Source organism: Alosa alosa, chromosome 7 (assembly GCF_017589495.1).
Source record: "Alosa alosa isolate M-15738 ecotype Scorff River chromosome 7, AALO_Geno_1.1, whole genome shotgun sequence".
Lineage (NCBI taxonomy): Eukaryota > Metazoa > Chordata > Actinopteri > Clupeiformes > Clupeidae > Alosa > Alosa alosa.
The window spans coordinates 31,284,355-31,302,034 of NC_063195.1; the positions used below are offsets into that span (position 1 = coordinate 31,284,355).

Consider the following 17,680-nt stretch of genomic DNA (forward strand, 5'->3'; position numbering starts at 1 on the left):
TACTACCAACATAGGCCTACTGTAATGCCACTCTTTGATCCACATTCAGCAACATTTCAAAGACCAGCATTAAATTAACTTTATACAGAATTAGACTATGAAAATGTGGAGCAGAGTAAAAACGCTACTATTTAATCAATAGTAATCAACACTATTAATCAATCAACCCTTAAAACTAAACTACCAAACCAGTATCACGCTTTGCAACAACTATTACATGTGAACCAGTCTTCATATTTTGTTATCTTTCCATTGGCAGTCAGGCCTACTTCTTTTCTTCAAAAATACCTTTGGCATATATGGACTGGCCGTCCTGCCATCAGCGGCGCCTGTCATGGCCGTCCTGCTCTATCTAAGTAATAGGGGCCTACGCCCCGAGAGGCCGTAGGTTAGGCTACACTGATTCTACAACAGCTAAGGGGCGTTGTTAGGCATGACGTGCTAGTGGAGTGCCTAAAACCCCCCTTAGCTGTTGTAGAATCAGTGTAACCTACGGACTCGAGTGACTTATTGCTTTTCTAAAACTGTTGCTATAAATACCTGGCAAAGTTTCATAAAGTAAAGGCTAAGCAACGAGAAATGTAATGATTTATTTATAAATAGTCATTCTTCCACCAAGAAATATATTTCCTCTATCTGAATGGTTGCCAAGCAACGTCGAGACGCAGCTGCTCTAATGTATCAAGTCAAAGAGTATACTCTTTGATCAAGTTATGGTAGCGCAGTAATATAGAACTGAATGCGGTCAAGGTGTATGTTTGTGCTGGATTTTACAACAGCATCGAACATGATTCAGGCAATCACAATCAAGGACCGGAACTATCAGTTTTAGAAGTTCCCTTAAGATTTCATCTATTGCTCGCAGGATTTTATCTGACACTGTCATCATGCTGGCTCTAGTAGCAGGATTGCTGTCCACCATTTTGGACACTGCTCTCCTGTAAGGATTCCCAGATAGGATACTTTGGATATTGCTGGGCGTGACGGTGTGAGTTAGTAGTCTCTCCCCGATGCACAGCTCAGCGATGACCTTGCCCATCGCCCAGACGTCTGAACGCTGGTCCCGCACAGCGTGCTGCTGCAGGATTTCAGGAGCGGAGTAAGCCAAATTGCCTAAGTTACGGGCAGATGATATTCCATCCCTGAAGAATTTAGCCAGTCCTAGATCTATGATGATGGCGCGGTGTGTTTCATGTTCCACCTGTAACACAATAGCAGAAGGAAGAAGCATAAGAACAGCACTCTGTAATCACTTTGTGTAGTGGTAGGGTCAGCTACGAGCTGGGACTAGAACATACTTTAGGTAGATGAGGAAGCTATTTAAGCAGGTCACAATGCAAAAAGAAAGCTTTGAACATGATTCCATGACTTCATAATGTGGAGCAAACATCTCAATTAAGAGAGTTTGATTCAAGCGTTCTTTTCCGAATTGCTCTTACCATAATGTTGTCAGGTTTAATGTCCTGGTGCACAATGTCTTTACTGTGAAGATAAGTCAGCCCTGCACACATGCCACTGATAATGCTTGCTTGAACAAAACGGTTCAACTGTAGGACACATTTGAATGGAAAAAGATCATAATTTACAAGAACATGTACTACCAGATCCAGTAGGCAATAGCAAATCAACATCACTCACACAATCACTCATACAAACCTTTATTTTAGACTTGTGAGGGTAGAAGATTGTTGTCTCCAGCTCTTCCCCTGAGATAAACTCCAGAGGAATGTTCCATTTCAAATCCTTTACCCAGGGGTCACCCAGAAGCCTCACCACATTTGCATGCTTTGCTTTGCTGCAATTTTACAGTGGTATATGTCAAAACAAGTATAATTATCTAATCGAATGATCTTTCTAGTCTAATTATGTCATTGCCTATTTATAAACATTATCCTAAACCACAGTATCCATTTCAAATGGATGGAAGTATTGTCAATTGGTCTGCGAAGATGTCTCAGAACAGACATAGACACTATTAATACTCATTCACTCATTGTCAACATACAGACTACCAACCTCCACCTCACAATGAACTCCTGCCCTCACATGCAACTCACCGATACACTTTGTACTCTCTCACTAGGTCAGTCTCGCTGATGCAGTCCACTGGAACCCTCTTAACGCAAGCCCATTGGTCCCCATACTTTACCTTGTAGACCTTCCCAAAGCAGCCTTGGGCCAGAGTGCTGGTATCTTGCTGTGCCATCTGAAGATCACAACAGAATTAAATAAAAGTAAGTAAGTGGATGAAGTGAACTACAGTAAATGGGCTCAGCCATACAAGGCAAAATCCTGAACAGGGTTTTACGCAAAGATTGATTCAGAGAAACAGTTCAAAAACATCATCATTAGTCACTGCAGATAGTCTTAGAACTATTCTGACATACTGTAAAAGGAAGAAGATCTTCGCTATTCTGAAGAGATAGACCTTTGCTACTTTACATATTCTGAAGAGGAAAAGATGAATAGCACAAAAGCAACAATTACAACATACAACAGTTCAATGACAAAAATAGCATGCTGTTTACACGGGATGCTACGTTTTAACATGTTGAATGAAAATGAAAATTAAATGTACACTAAAACATAAATTATGATTTTTTTTTGTCAGGATATAGGCAGTCAAATGACAGGAACACTTACGAAAATAGTTCACGAATGATAGGACCACTTACGAAAATTACGAAAATAGTTCCTGTTACAAAAAAATTGAGATTGCAAACCTTTGCTTTAGCCATGTTGTCTGATGGGAGATATGCTCTTTGATTAGAGCAGTGCGCAAGCTGAGCTTTAAGTAGTCCTGGTCCTTCTCCTTTTGGTATTCCCGTCATCTTTCTCATGAGTCATGACAGTCAGGTCTGACATATTTATGAGTTGCTTGACTTCAACGAGGGTGTACTCAGCAGTATCAGTTCAAAATAAAAACAAAGTCTAATGCTATGCTATGATTTATCTCAAGTCAAGTCAACTTTATTTACCCCTTTATTTAGACCATTTCATACACAGAGGTCATTCAATGTGCTTTACATAAACAAAAGCAAACAGGAATAGCTGATAAGAGCGTAGAAGGGCAATAGTCAAAGAATAGTTTAAAAGGTAAAGAATAATAATAATTAAAAAAAAGAAGAAAGCATAGAACACAGAATAGTGTTTAAAAAGTAATAATTAAAACAACATAGAATGAAAATAAAACAACATAGAATAAAAAAACAATATAGAATGATTCTACTATTCAAAAACCCAGTGTAAAGTAGCACTCTGAAGATTCTTGAAGTAGTTCCAAACTGTCTCAGGGGGTAGCTATGCTGCACCATCAAACCCCTCCCGCGCCCCCAAATCCAATGACAGTGGATACCTCTCTTGGGGATTACACAGTCAGGCACATCAGTCTAAATATAGTAACTGATTCACTAGAGCAGAGGCCAGCAGACTCAGTAGTCACAGTACAGTAACAGCAACAGTAGCGGACTGCTTTCCGGGAATTCTCCCAGTGTACTGTAAATTGGTCTCCTGCTTTCACTATTCCAAGCCTGGGCTGAAGTTAAAGGAACATGGCAGGTTTTTTGGAAATTAGTTTCTTGTCTACCAGTTATATCCTTCTCCTCTCTGCGTGCCATCACCCAGTCTGACACTGTTAGCCTAGCTTAGCATAATTCACTAGAAGTGGGTTAGACCAGTTAGCCTATAGCTAGCCTTAAAATTGGCATGGGCACCTGATGAACATGTTAAAAAGGTTAGCATGAGATCTTTGCCGAAAAGCTTAGTGTTTAAAATGTCCACAAAGTATGGTGTTTAAACATGATGATGTTCTTTTTGTTTTTTATATATATATATATATATTTTTTTTTTTTTTTTTTTTTCACTGTTCAAATAATGGCCATAATAATCTATGCTATGACTTAATATGCTGAGGAAATAAATTCAAAAGTGCTTCGTGAATAAGTTTTTTTTCACATACAAGACATTTCAGGCCACAGATATAACCTAGTGGACACAATGAAAATAAATTAACACTCCCCTCAATGTCAACATAATTTCTTTGCATTGATGTGCGACTTCAGAGTTGACGAACTCCGGTAATATGCAAATTCCTTGCTGCAGACATTGCAGAGGACTTTATTTTAATCAACACTTTATTTTTATCAACACCATCAGGCCGTTTTTTTAAAAGTAAATGTTCCAATCAATGATCTAGGCAGCACATTTTCTTCTCTCTCCATTTTACAGTCTAATGGTTACTGACTACAACGGCTCAGGGTCAAATGATCATACGGAATCGATTAATCTGCGCTATTTTTTTTAATCAGTTATTTTTTCTCAAATTAATTAATCGAAATGAATCAGTTATTTTGACAGCCCTAATATATATCTATCTATATATATATCTATCTATATATATATATATATATATATACCATGGTCTAGGTTGAAAAGGCGTCGTTTAAAAAGTGATATACTACACCTATGAAGTAGATCTGGTAAAAAAAAGTTTAATCGCCGTTCCATGTCAATGCTTATGAATGGTAACTATAACAACGATAGTAGGACGACGGTTGAGCCTGGGGGCAGGCTTTGCAACAATGGAATCAACTGTAAACAGCTGAAAGAACTAACGATTTTAGCTCTAAAATTCATTTAGTATTAATAATTGATTTTATATTTATTTATTTCGTAAGTGACCATGGTATAAACGGGATAATGCCTTTCGATGCATCCATTATCAGAAATAAATGGACTTCGTGGAAGCTCCGCTTCGCGTCGGACGTTTCAATCCTCCACGTCGTCCATTTATTTCTGATAATGGACACCTCGTCGGGCATTATTCCTTACATATACAAGTTTCATTCCATTTAAGAACTTTAGAACTGTAGACAAATTAGTTAGATAGATAGACAGTTAGATAGATAGATAGATAGATAGATAGATAGATACATGTAGATAGATAGATAGATAGATAGATAGATAGATAGATAGATACTTTATTGATCCCCAAGGGGAAATTCAAAGGTCTCAGTAGCACACATCACACACAACATGCACTTACAGCAGAAATGGTAAATATAAGTATAAGTATAAACATATAACCAAACTCCACTGTACAATAGAGACAGTAGAAGATAAGACTAAATACTAAATATACTATATAAATTAAATTTTTTTTTTTTTTTCCACAGTGTGCTTGAGGGTGCTCAAGCATGAGACGCTTGCAGTGACAGGGCCGGGACTGGCCTGTAGTTCTGTGTGCGTGGTGAGGTGCTCAAGAGAGTGAGTGTCATGGTGAAGGTGCAAAAAGTAGTCCAACAGTAGTCCTGTAGTTATGTGTGCATGGTAAGGTGCTCAAGAGAGTGTCATGGTGAAGGTGCAAAAAGTAGTCCAACAGTAGTCCAACAGTGCAACAGTGCAAGCATAAGGTCTAGAGACCAGCATAAATAATATGGACAAATAGGAGAGTAAAGTATAATGTAGACAAGGTAATATAAAAAACTATGTCAGTGCAAGAACAGGTTGAGGTAATAGGGTTATATGTGTGCTAATATAGCATGAAAAACAGTGTAGCAGTAAAACAGTAGTAAAAACATTAGGCTGTGGACATTAGTAAAACAGTAGTAAAGCAGTAGTAGGCAGTCAGTACTCAAACATGGAGAGGGTGGAGAGGCAGACAGACTAAGCAGAGAAGTCTTTCTCTCCTCTTCACTTTAGTGAAGCATTAAACAGTTCAATGGCCCTGGGGACTAATGACTTCTTCAGCCTTTCAGTTGTGCATGGCAGTGAGCGAAGTCTCCAGCTGATCAAGCTCTTTTGCTTTTTAATAGTGCTGTAGAGTGGATGACATTCATTGTCCAAGATGTTGATCAGTTTGTTCAGGGTCCTTTTGTCAGATATTGTAGTGATGCACTCCAGTTCAGCTCCCACTACAGAGCCAGCTTTCCTTACCAGCCTGTCAAGTCGCCCAGCATCCTTCTTCTTTGTGCTTCCTCCACAGCATACCACTGCATAGAAGAGGACACTGGCAACAACAGCCTGGTAGAACATCCTGAGGAGCTTGCTGCACACATTAAAGGACCACAGCCTCCTCAGGAAGTACAGCCTGCTCTGCCATTTCTTGTAGAGTGTGTCAGTGTTGACTGACCAGTCCAGTTTATGGTCCAGGTGGAGACCCAGATACTTGTACTGTAGGTTCTTACCACCTCCACACTGACCCCATCAATGGAGACTGGTAGCAGAGCGGGCTTAGACCTGCGGAAATCCACCACCATCTCCTTGGTCTTTGAAGTGTTGAGTTATAATGTATACTTCACAAAGACCAATAAAATCAGCACAATTAATAATATTAATTGAATTATCATTTATAATATATTGATTTAGACAAATTTGGGAGTAAGTTGATGGGGCAAGTTGAAGTTGTTGAGGACAGCTGCAGGTCAGCTGCTGGGAAATCGGGCAATTTTCCTATTGGGACAGTTTTGCTCTCCCTTTCCTATAGCCCTAACCAGGGTGTAGGGTAGGATAAGCCAGGGGATAAGTTTCCTCACTGCAAAAAATAAAATCTAAGTGTTATTAATCTTATATTAGGATCAAAAACTCTATTTGGTATTGAGTTTAAGATAAAGAGACTCTCTGGAAAGATAATTTTGACTTGATTTAAAAAGAGTTATTAGAAGACATAAGGAGACTTATGAAGTCAAATTTTCTCAACACACTGGTAGCCAAATGTGCTTGTTCTTAAGACAAATTAGTTTAACACACTGGCAAATATGCTTGTTTTAATGATAAGATCTCTTAAAATAAGTCCAATTAAATTAAGTCAAATGATTTCACAAGAATGTGCTAGATAAGTCTCTTCATAATGAAAACAATACTAACAATATTTTTTTTTATCTTGATATAAGATTGATAACACTTGGTTAGATGTTATTAGATAAGCAGTGTTTGCACTGCATCACCTGTGTCTGGCAAACCTTCTACAAATACTTCACTTCCTTACCCTACAAATATTTCATGTGACCCTGGAATGGGGTCCACTGACAGCGGCATGTTGAAGACAGAGGACAGCTGCAGGCCGGTTGTCGGGAAGTCAGGTGGTTTTCTTACTGGGACAATATTTTGCTTTCAATTTCCCTATATGAGGGTGTAGGGTAACACGAGCCAGGGGAAGTTTTCCTCAGACTGCAAAAACGTATGCAAAAATGTAGCTTATCTAAATCAAACTCTCTTTAAATTAAGTCAAAATGATCTTTCGAGAGAGCACTGGGTAGGTCTCTTCATACTAAAAACAATACCGAATAGATTTGTTAATCTCAATATAACATTAATAACAGTTGGTTAGATTTTATTTTTTTGCAGTGCAGTGCAGTGCAGTGTCTGACAAACCTTACACAATTTGTTTCATGTGACCCTAAATTTAGTTTGCATTCTCCATCTTCACCCTTCTTTAGAAAAGAGAATTATGTAGAAGTGGTAGTGGATAGTGGTGAAGTGATTTTTTTTTTTTTTTTTTGGGGGCATATATTTGTGAGGTTTATTTGGGGGGCAAATAACCCATAGGAAAAGCAGAATTTGAAATGAGATCTCAACTGTTTTTCCCAAGGAACCCTTTGTTCAATGTCAAGTTTATTGACATTCAAGTTAAGATGTCAGTCAATCTATACAAATAAGGAAATTCTTAGACTCCGAGACAAATCAATTTCACAGAGTAAGTTAAATAGAAATAATTAATATAAATATTAAAAATAACAATTTAAATCGTAGTGCAAAAATAAACATATAAGGAGTTAGCATTAAATTGGCAATAGTAAACAGTGCAGACAGAAAGCCATCACCTATGTCTGGCAAACCTTCTAGTATTCTGTAAACTTTTAGTAGTGTGTTGGGTGATCATATTCCCCTAAGACCTGACTATTGTTACGACCCCCTGTGCCCCTTCAGGCCTGACATGGGCAATGCAGCCCTAGCTTGCCCAAATTAGCTAATCATACACACCTGGTGAAGGTGTGTGGGTATTTAAGGGGTTGTTCTCTCTCTTGATTTGGGCACTTTTCTGTTAGGCACATTCTGTTGCAGGCACCTCTGGGTTATCTCTCTCCCACTAGCACTTTCTTTCTATCTTGGAACATTATACTGACTTTGGCATACACGCATCCACATGAACACACTGGCATACATGCTCTTACTTTCCCCTAGACATCTTTTGGTAATGGTTATTTATTGCTTTTGGTTACTTTTAAATAAATACTTTATTGATTAAAGTTATCTCTGTTGTCCCGACTCCCTCTTTATGTTGCGGCTTAGAGCCGGGTCGTAACACTATTCATTCCTCTGTGGGGGACATGAGTCCTAGACAATTGCAATTCAATGCAATATCATTTCATTAAATTAATATTCTGTGAAAAATGAAGGCTTGAAATCCACTGCAAGGGACATTTGATAAAAACATTTTGCAACATGTTTCTTTCAACCACAATATTTTAATCATCTAAAAAAATCTTGATATTAAAACTTTTACCAGGGGGATAGGATTTGCATCAAGTTAAATGGCCGCAGCCCTGTACAGTCCACAGATATCTCTCTATGGACAAACTGTTTCCTTGGCTGCCCCCTATGATTTTCTGTTGTCCAATCATGACGGCAGTGGATCCAGCCTGGTGTATCTCCACCCATACTGTACCGCACCACTATTATTGGTACCCCAACGGGAGGGTGCCAAAGAGTGGTATGGTATGGGTCATTAGTTTTGGTTCCAACCATGGAAACGCAAATAATTGTGTACCATCCTGAACCATACCGGAAACAAGAAATAATTATCAGATTGGCTGACTTATCATCTATGAATTTATGTGTGTGTGTGTGTGTGTGTGTGTGTGTGTGTGTGTGTGTGTGTATGTCAGAGCACATTCATTTCTTTGTGTGTGTTCATAAATGGATGTTCGAGCGTGCCGCATATGTGTGTGTGAGATTCTCTCATTTTTCATTGTCCCATCTTAGGACATGGCCTTAAACACATGGCCAGTTCAAAACAAGGGTTAGTGTCAGCAGTGTAACAATTCTCAGAAGTTACAGATAATCACAATGGGCACCAGTGTCATCCTGACAATGAGAGGGGCACACCATATTGCATGGTCACCCAGAGAGCCTGGGGCACTGCTGCTATTCATGTGGCACTGGGGGTCAGAGTGGCCTCCAACCATTCTGCTGACCACAATGTCATTACAGTAAAATGTTGCCTTCATCTGACCAAGGCTTGGATTTTGTTTTTTGTCAGAGCAAAAGAACAAGGAAGCAGAGACACAAGCTGCTTTCAGACCTATGTGTAAGTCCGGATGTTCTGCGGATGTCAAACAAAAAATGTTGCAACATGTTTATTTCAACCAAAATATTTTTATCATCTAAAAAACAATCTTGATATAAAAACTTTTCAGTATAAGTGTTACTGACAGTTCATTTTCAGTATAAGTGTTAATGACAGTTCATTTTCAGTATAAGTGTTAATGACAGTTCATTTTCCTGATGACAGTGTTACGTCCCTTGTCTAGGGCTTAGGGGAATAACAAACAGCAATAACGGGCAGACAAAAGATATCAAATTAATTATTTATTAATAACAAAAATAGAATAACTTAGGAAACTAAGGCTCCATTTTAAGGTTAACGAAAAAGTATACGGCAAAAGCCGGAAAAATCACCAGGCCTACAAAGTAGGCCCGAACAGGCCGCAGTTCACTTCCCGGCCTCTCTCACCGAGAGTGGCTGAAGCGGCAGTTGAAAACAACTCTGGCCCGAGGCTGGGCCCGAAGGTGGCGAGGAGTGGCGTGGCAGGCGTCTCAAAGAAAGTCGGAAGAGCGCCCCTGCTGATGTCACGGCTGAACTTTTAAAAGGCCAGCAGACATAAATGATCACATCCATCTAATCTTTCCTAACGATCCACTAGCTGCCTGCCCCATAAGCAGGCTGTCAAAAAAACGCGTCTCTGTAGGCAGCCTAGGCTCCGAGATCTGTACACAAAAACAATAGCTACCAACAGGGGTTGGCAATCACTTAAAAGCAAAATAAAGTGTTTCAACCAATAACCGACGAGAGGCGCGTTGAGAGTTTCAATTGCACGGGAGGGAGGGGGAGGGAGTAGCAAGCTAGCTCTCTGTTTTGTTTAACCCTTAGAACCCGATTGACGCAAAGTGCGTCAAAAAACACACCCTTTCTTCTCTGTTACATTGCTCCGCGACTGTTCATCGCAACGAGATAAAACATTTATTGCATGACAGAGAATAAGTGGGGCTTTCCAAAGATACTACGCACTTGTCTGTACGAGCAAGTATGAAAATTAAAAAAAATCATGAAATTAAATCAAATTGCATCATATTTACAGTCTATACTTCTCTGCGTTCACCTGTGCACACATTACTCTCGTTTGAATTACTCGCGAACCCGTGATCGCATATATATGGCAAGCATATCAGATGAAAGAGGGGAAACAGGGCTATCCATTGGTACCATGGATATCGATCTTTCTGGCTTATAAAAACAGACGAAGTGACTGCAAAATATTAACGTCATGTACACAAACCAAGGCTGCACACCCATTACTCTCGGAGTAATTACTCGCGTAATTACAGAGCTATCATGTGATACCAAATACATCCTTCTGGGTTATAAAACAGACGAAGTGACAGCAAAATAATAACTTCATATAGCTGGACTTACCCCACGTTTTTGTCTGTTTTTGTGGCAAAGCATGTTTATAATCCAACACTATCGTGTGTTTCTCTATGGCAAAACATGTTCATAATCCGGTTTTGAGATCCTAGCAAATTCCTGCATGGCATCCAATTCAAGTCTCACATTGCATCCCAATTTGTTCAACAAAGAAACACCTTTTTTGCCTTTACTTTGTTCATGGCAATGTAGTAAAAAGTTGAGAATCATCATGAGTGCATACACCATAGTAACACATGCTAACAGGCAAACTTGGGTCAAGTCAGGTCAGATCAGTTCGTGTCACAGATATGGAGCGCAGAATGGTCATTTTTCATCGCTAAATAAAAAATGGCATTTATTTCCGTAAATCACACACCACATATTTCTGTAAATTGCTCAGCCCCAGAGTATCCCTCCAACATGGCAATCATATTGCCCGTTTCAGGACAGTCAGCCCTACACACACATGAAATGCATGTAGAGCTATGAGCTTGCTGCGGTGAGATACAGGTCAAAATATAATAATTTTTATAATAGGATTTTTATATTTTAATTCTTTAAAAATCAAAATAAAATCAATGCTAGTATTAATACATGAAATGATGGCAGATCTGGATAGCCTAGACTCTGCTGAAAAAAACAATATATAATATGTGTGTGTGGCACTTACAATGACCAGAATAAATCCTTATGAATAAAGGTAGTGAAAATGCCCTTAAAACAGCTTAGGGTTCTAAGGGTTAAAAAATCAACAGAAGTGATGTATCCCTGCTATCGCTGATACAACCTTTAAAGCCAACAGGTGACCTGTGCACCGGTGCACTCAAGGGCGTAGGTTTGATGGGGAAACAAATATTGCCACCTTTAGAGGACAAACACAGAAGAGACTTGTACAGCCACCAACAGACAGACAGAGAGCTCCTAATCCTCGCTCCCTCACACTCCACCGTATCATGTTGGTGTCGCAGGGCCTACGCTGAATGGGATGACACCACACCCATTACATCATCATCCTGCAAACTGCAACTATTTCAGAGCTGAATTAACAAAGCTCTGTTATAGGCCTATAATACTGTATAAAAAAGTATTGGTGTTATGATGTAATTTGCCATAAAGAAGCCACAAGATCTTTCACTTCCTTTTTTTATGCATGGCCTCACTTTGGTCCTGATTTATAACTACTTTGTATGCCTGATGGTATTTTTCCAGGAACTACAGAGGCTGCAATGGAATATGGAAAGAAGCAGTAGCAGTTTGCATTTTACATTAATGCCGCATGGGGGGAATTCTCCCATGAGTCAAAAAGGGTGTAACTACGGACATTTCGCTTCGCTTGAATCGGTCATTTACGCGTGATTGAGGGAGTTACGCGTTTTGGAAGGAGCAACCCCAAAATCTGGGTGTTTCTTATGTATACAACTCTTGCGCGCATTCTGCCATGGCTTAGCCCAGTGGTTCTTAAACTGGGGGTCGGAACCGCCTTTGGAAAACAAACACAGAAGAGACTTGTACAGTACAGCTACCAACAGACAGAGAGAGAGCTCCTAATTCTCTCTCCCTCACACTCCACCGTAGCATGTTAGTGTGTGTTCGAGATCCGTCGCAGGGCCTACGCTGAATAGGCAGACACCACACCCATTACATCTTCTCTGGCCTGATCTCTATCTGTAGTGATCTCATCTGCAGCCACTGCACAGTCCGGTGCGTGAGGATGAGGCCTGACTGCTGGACACAGGCGCCCGATTCACTTCAGTCTCACTCTCCTGCTCGTCACAGCTCACACTGGTGTGTTTACACTCAGCCTACATTATATTTACAGTACAATAGGCAGACTTGCATCTGACAACAACTGGAAACATAGCAAAAACAAAGATATCGGGGCTTGAACATAGCAAAAACAAAGATATCGGGGCTTGAGGGAAAGGGCAAAGCCAGAGGGCTGCGATACAACTAGCATTACCAAAAATGGCTTGGTACAGTCCCCAAGACCGAGCACACTATTCTCTGTGTTTGATCCCAATGGGCTAACAGAGGAACAAACAAGAAGATTCTTTGTTTCGCCAAGCCCCTCACTGCGGGGGTCAGAGCTGTGCGTCATGCCCCTCACTGTGGGGGTCATCTGCCCATCTCGTTAGTCCAGACGCAACATGTACCTCACTCGTCATCATCAGAGAGCTCTTGGGAAGGGCCCATCCCGAGCCCTTGGGCCAACTCCTGGGAAGGAATGAGCAAATGTTCCAACACTGCTGGGTTCTCCTCCGGCTTTGTGGGATATTTAACCATCTGAAAATGTGCAACTTACCACAGCCATCTATTTCATTGAACAACAAGTTACTGTTAACTGCCAGATCGTCCGCATCATCTGTTACACTGTTTGTTGTATCATTGTCATGTAATACACTGGAATAAGTTCAGTTGTGTTTATCTTTGGAGCTATTCTTTCTTAAATCTATTTCTATGAGGTCCCTTGACCACAACTCACAATCATCAGATACAGCTTGTCTCTGCACCACTAGTCTTTTATGCCACATGGTGGCAGTGACAAGAAGAGGGTGATTTTCAACTCTCCTGGCCCCGGAATCCCTAAACTTGCCATCCTCTACCCCATCTCTCTCTCTCTCTCTCTCTCTCTCTCTCTCCCTCAGTCTCTCTCTCTTTCTCTTCCTCTCTCTCTCTCTCCCTCCGTCTCTCTCTTTTTCTCTTCCTCTCTCTCTCCCTCTGTCTCTCTTTCTCTTCCTCTCTCTATCTCACTCTCTCTCTCTCTCTCTCTTCCTCTCTCTTTCTCTCTCTCCTCTCTCTTGTTAAGTGACTAGCTGCCCGAGCAGTGTTGGTGGCTAATGGTGTCAGCAGACTTCAATTAGCTCAGTGCTGTGCTCCGCTGCCCTGTCCCCTCTCTCCAGCAGGGCTTCAAATGCTCTGAAATACCACAGCCATTAAGCTTGAATGTTTGATGGGTCTTTAACCATGGACAGAGAGATGGGTGGGCCGATGGGGACACAGTAAAGTCAGTGAAGCAATCACCCCAGTGTCTCTCCATGGCAACAACCCCCTTCCACCATCACCACCCTGCCCCATGACCACCTACAATGCACAATCAATGCGCTTCCAGATTGCACATTTGCCAGAGTTGCCACTTGCTTACCAACAGACGCTTGCAACAAATACATTCATGCATGCATGAATAATCTCAGGTCTTTGCAACGTTAAACACTTTGTTTATGTTATTCCAGCCTATTAATATGACAATGAGTTTAACTGTTTCAATCATATGTCTGTGCACTATGGACTCACATATATCTCTGGCATTTACACATACTGACTGACATTCTTCAGTTAAATTTACTTGTTCCCCATAATTCGGATCAAGTGTGTATATACTGTACAAGTACATTGAAAATGACCTGACAACTAATCACAGTTGCAACACAACAGATTTCATAGGGTTCACAAGGGACAACAGACAACAGAACTGGCATTTGCAGGAACTGAATATGCATAATATGCCTATGTATCCTGTCCAGGGGTGAACTACCACTAATTGTGCAATCAGAGACTGGGGAAGAGTCTACATACTATAACTTGAAAATTAAACTTTCCATGGCTCCCTCTCTGTCAACTTTTTATTTTGTCAGAAAAAATAATGTTTCTCACTACACCGTAGCCAGTGAAGAGAAACATTTTGAATAGTGTCAGGGATCCACAACTAACTTAACCACCATGTTGTGTTAATTTGCAAGAGGGCTACACTTGTTCATGTGATGGCCATGTAATTTAGAACATTGTAACCCTTGTGTCTTTTGATGTGTGTGTTACTTTTGAAGAAAGCACTCTCCATTTCAGTTACCAACATGATTGCATTGTAGAGAATATGGCAACTCCTAAAACTATGTAATAGAGTTTTTTTGAAGATGGAAGAAAATATTTGTATTACAGTACTGAAACTGAAGTTTCAACATCTGGACATTTTTTACCAGAACACAACATGAACAAAACACAATGCTGTCGGACCAACACGATCTGATCATCCTTTTCATTGATCGGCCCAAAGCGTTTGTTAAATAAGCTCGGCTTACCAGGCCCTGCTCTGAGATTGATGCTCTGGGATTGTTACTTCAGGGCTTCCATGAGAATGCAGTGTTCTTTGCGTGAATGGGCAATCTGGCGGAGCAACATTTATCCCTTTCAGCCATCACGGCCAACAGCAGCTTTACCTTCACCCTGGAGCCCCTGCAATTGGTCGATCCATTCCCGTCCTGATGGCCACTTTCAATCACGGGGACTTAGCGGTTGTTTTCTTCCTTCGACTCCTGGAGAATACTACATACTGCGGAAAGGGGGGAGTGTGTGTGTGTGTGTGTGTGTGTGGGGGGGGGGCATTTATTTCTTCCGCCGGAGGTGCAGGGACCGGCCGCCCATCCAGCAGAATACCGCTGTGCCGCTTTTTTTTGATAAACTAGCACAGCATGGGGCTCCCAAATATTATCTTTGGCATGCAGCGAATGAAGAAATCAAAGCGGAAAACGATAGAGAAAAAAACAGAAGAGGAGAAGAGAAGAAAAAAAGAGACAGATGTTTAGACAACTGTACTGCGTGTGCCTCCGTGGAAGAAATATGTTTTTGGATAATTCAGGCGGGTAGAAGCCTATGGGGTGCAGGGTGTGTGTGTGTGTGTGTGTGTGTGTGTGTGTGTGTGTGTGTGTGTGTGTGTGTGTGTGTGTGTGTGTGTGTGTGTGTGTGTGTGTGTAGCAGGGAAGGGATGCTAGGAAAGGAAGCAGCGGCTGTCACGAGTAATCACACTCTAAGTGAGAAATGGGGGCCGACAGCTTGGCGTGACGGAGATGTCCCGTGATGGAGTAGAGTTGCACTGAGCAGCGACACCCAGGCAGACGCTCCACACACATGCTCCATGCTTGATGGGGCTGACTGGTGAACTATCACACACACACACACGCACATGCACAGCAAATCTACAGACGTGCTGTGTGGGCATTTATATAAATGTATGTGTACATATTTACACATCCACACACTGCATAACATAACACACACTGTATAGTGATAACAAACGCACACACACACACACACACCCACACACACTTGACAAAAGAAAATTGTGTGTATGTGTGTGTATAGCTTGCTATTTACCTGCTTGAAACATGAAACATGTACCAGATGCCACACACAATGGAAAAAAGATTTATGGCTCATTTTGAGTGCTGGCTATGGCTATATCTAGGCCACTTATTCTATAAAGGCGTCACAAACAACTAACCACAGCACACTTCTGAGCCTTCAGGCAGAGCATTTTCAAAGCTCACATACTATACAGTAAAGGTAAAAAGATGAGGAATGAAAAAAAAATGGCGTCACCTGTCTGTTGGAAATTCTGTTTCAGTTGGCTAGAGCCCAATCTAGTCAGCCGACATGGACAGAGAGCATACCCACAATCCCCATCACCCCACCCCCACCCCGACCCCCACCCTTCAGACACCCCAAGAGGTGATTCATGACTTTAATCACGTAGGCCCCCGGTGAGGGGACCCGTCGGCCCCCAATCCTCTCTCTCTCTCTCTCTCTCTCTCTCTGACACTCTCTCCTGTGGCTTGACCTGCCACCACCGTGCCAGCATCATTTGTCCTACTTACACGCTGACGGTGGCACCGCAGGTAATTACACCTAGAGCCCTCTGTGCTGCCACTCGCCTGGGAGCCGCTGGAGGCCCAGCACTCACACTGACGTAGCGTGACGGAGCGAGAAGAGGGCGGAGGTGTAAGATGGATGACGACGCTAGCCGTGCCTCATGTTACTCCACGACAACGCCACTGACACCAGCAACCATCAGCTGCCAGGAGCTCGCCACTCTAACTGATTCAGTACTGATTCAGTAATCCTAACCTGAGCCTTTGCATCTCATAGAGTTTATAATGGAGCCAAAATGACAGGTGACACCCAGTCAGAGCCACTGAGTTTACCCGCGGTAGCTTCATTTTAAGGTGCTTCCCTGTGCAACTGGCTCTCCTCAGACCACAGGGAGGTTCTTCCTGTTGCCCTGCAGACTGCTCCATTCCCTCATGCGGGTCATCACACCAGACGTCCAAAGGCTGAAGTGATTTCAGAATGAAGTAAAAACAGATAGAAATCCATCAGCGTCCATTTCTGAAGCAGGCACCCTGCGGTCAGTGCTGGGCTGGACGCAGTAGTGACCGCACTCTTAAGAGGCACTCTAACATGAGCTGTGTCCTTGCTGTGTAAAGGAATTTAAATAACCAGAGAAAGGAATGTTGGAATGACTAGAATTACCTTGTGTGCGTGTGTTCTCTGTGTGTGCGTGTGTGCGTGTTCATGTGCGTGTGTGTGTGTTCTCTGTGTGTGTGCGTGTGTGTGTGCGTGTGTTCTCTGTGTGTGCGTCTTCATGTGCGTGTGCGCATGTGTGTGTGTGTGCGTGTGTTCTCTGTGCGTGTGCGCATGTGCGTGTGTGTGTGTGTGTGTTCTCTGTGTGTGTGTGTGTGTGCGTGTGTGTTTGTGTGTTCTCTGTGTGTGTGTGCGTGTGTGTGTGTGTGCAGTGAGATAGTGAGAGACAGACAGAGAGAGAGATAAACAGTGTTACATCTGATTCAGATAAGCGTCTGTTCAGGAAAATCTGTCACAGAACAACAAACCACACACACACACATACACACACACACTCACACACACATAAACACAAACAAACACACACACAGACACAAATACACACACACACACACACATAAACAAACAACACACACACACACACACACACATCTCCATCTCTCTCACACACACAAACAGGCCCCTGGCCCCACTTTAGTCATTTTCAGCCCCATGCAGCCAGGTCAGGAGGCCGGCTTCGTAAGGGGTCAGTTCCTGTCTCAGCGTCCTGCTCCCTCAGTGAGTCCATCTGCAGGAGCAGCTCAGACTGGCTCATTACTGTAAACAAACCCACAGCACCACACTCAGCAGCAGCAGCAGTCC

General features: G+C 41.9%; 1 protein-coding gene across 1 annotated transcript; it reads right to left on the reverse strand.

Annotated features, from left to right (window-relative positions):
- Nucleotides 1-624: 624 nt before the first annotated feature.
- On the reverse strand, nt 625-2,749 carry LOC125298392 (mitogen-activated protein kinase HOG1-like). Its single transcript, XM_048249094.1, has 5 exons — nt 2,724-2,749; nt 2,058-2,206; nt 1,657-1,795; nt 1,440-1,547; nt 625-1,201 (listed from the first exon to the last, which is right to left on the reverse strand). The coding sequence occupies exons 1-5, from the start codon at nt 2,736-2,738 to the stop codon at nt 746-748; spliced, it is 867 nt and encodes a 288-aa protein (XP_048105051.1). The 5' UTR covers nt 2,739-2,749; the 3' UTR covers nt 625-745.
- Between the last annotated feature and the right edge of the window lie 14,931 nt (nt 2,750-17,680).

Coding starts and splice junctions, on each gene's coding strand:
- LOC125298392 (XM_048249094.1), bottom strand. Junction 1,548..1,656: donor CTCACAAGTCTAAAATAAAG/GTTTGTATGAGT, acceptor TGTGTCCTACAG/TTGAACCGTTTTGTTCAAGC. Junction 1,202..1,439: donor TTAAACCTGACAACATTATG/GTAAGAGCAATT, acceptor ATTGTGTTACAG/GTGGAACATGAAACACACCG.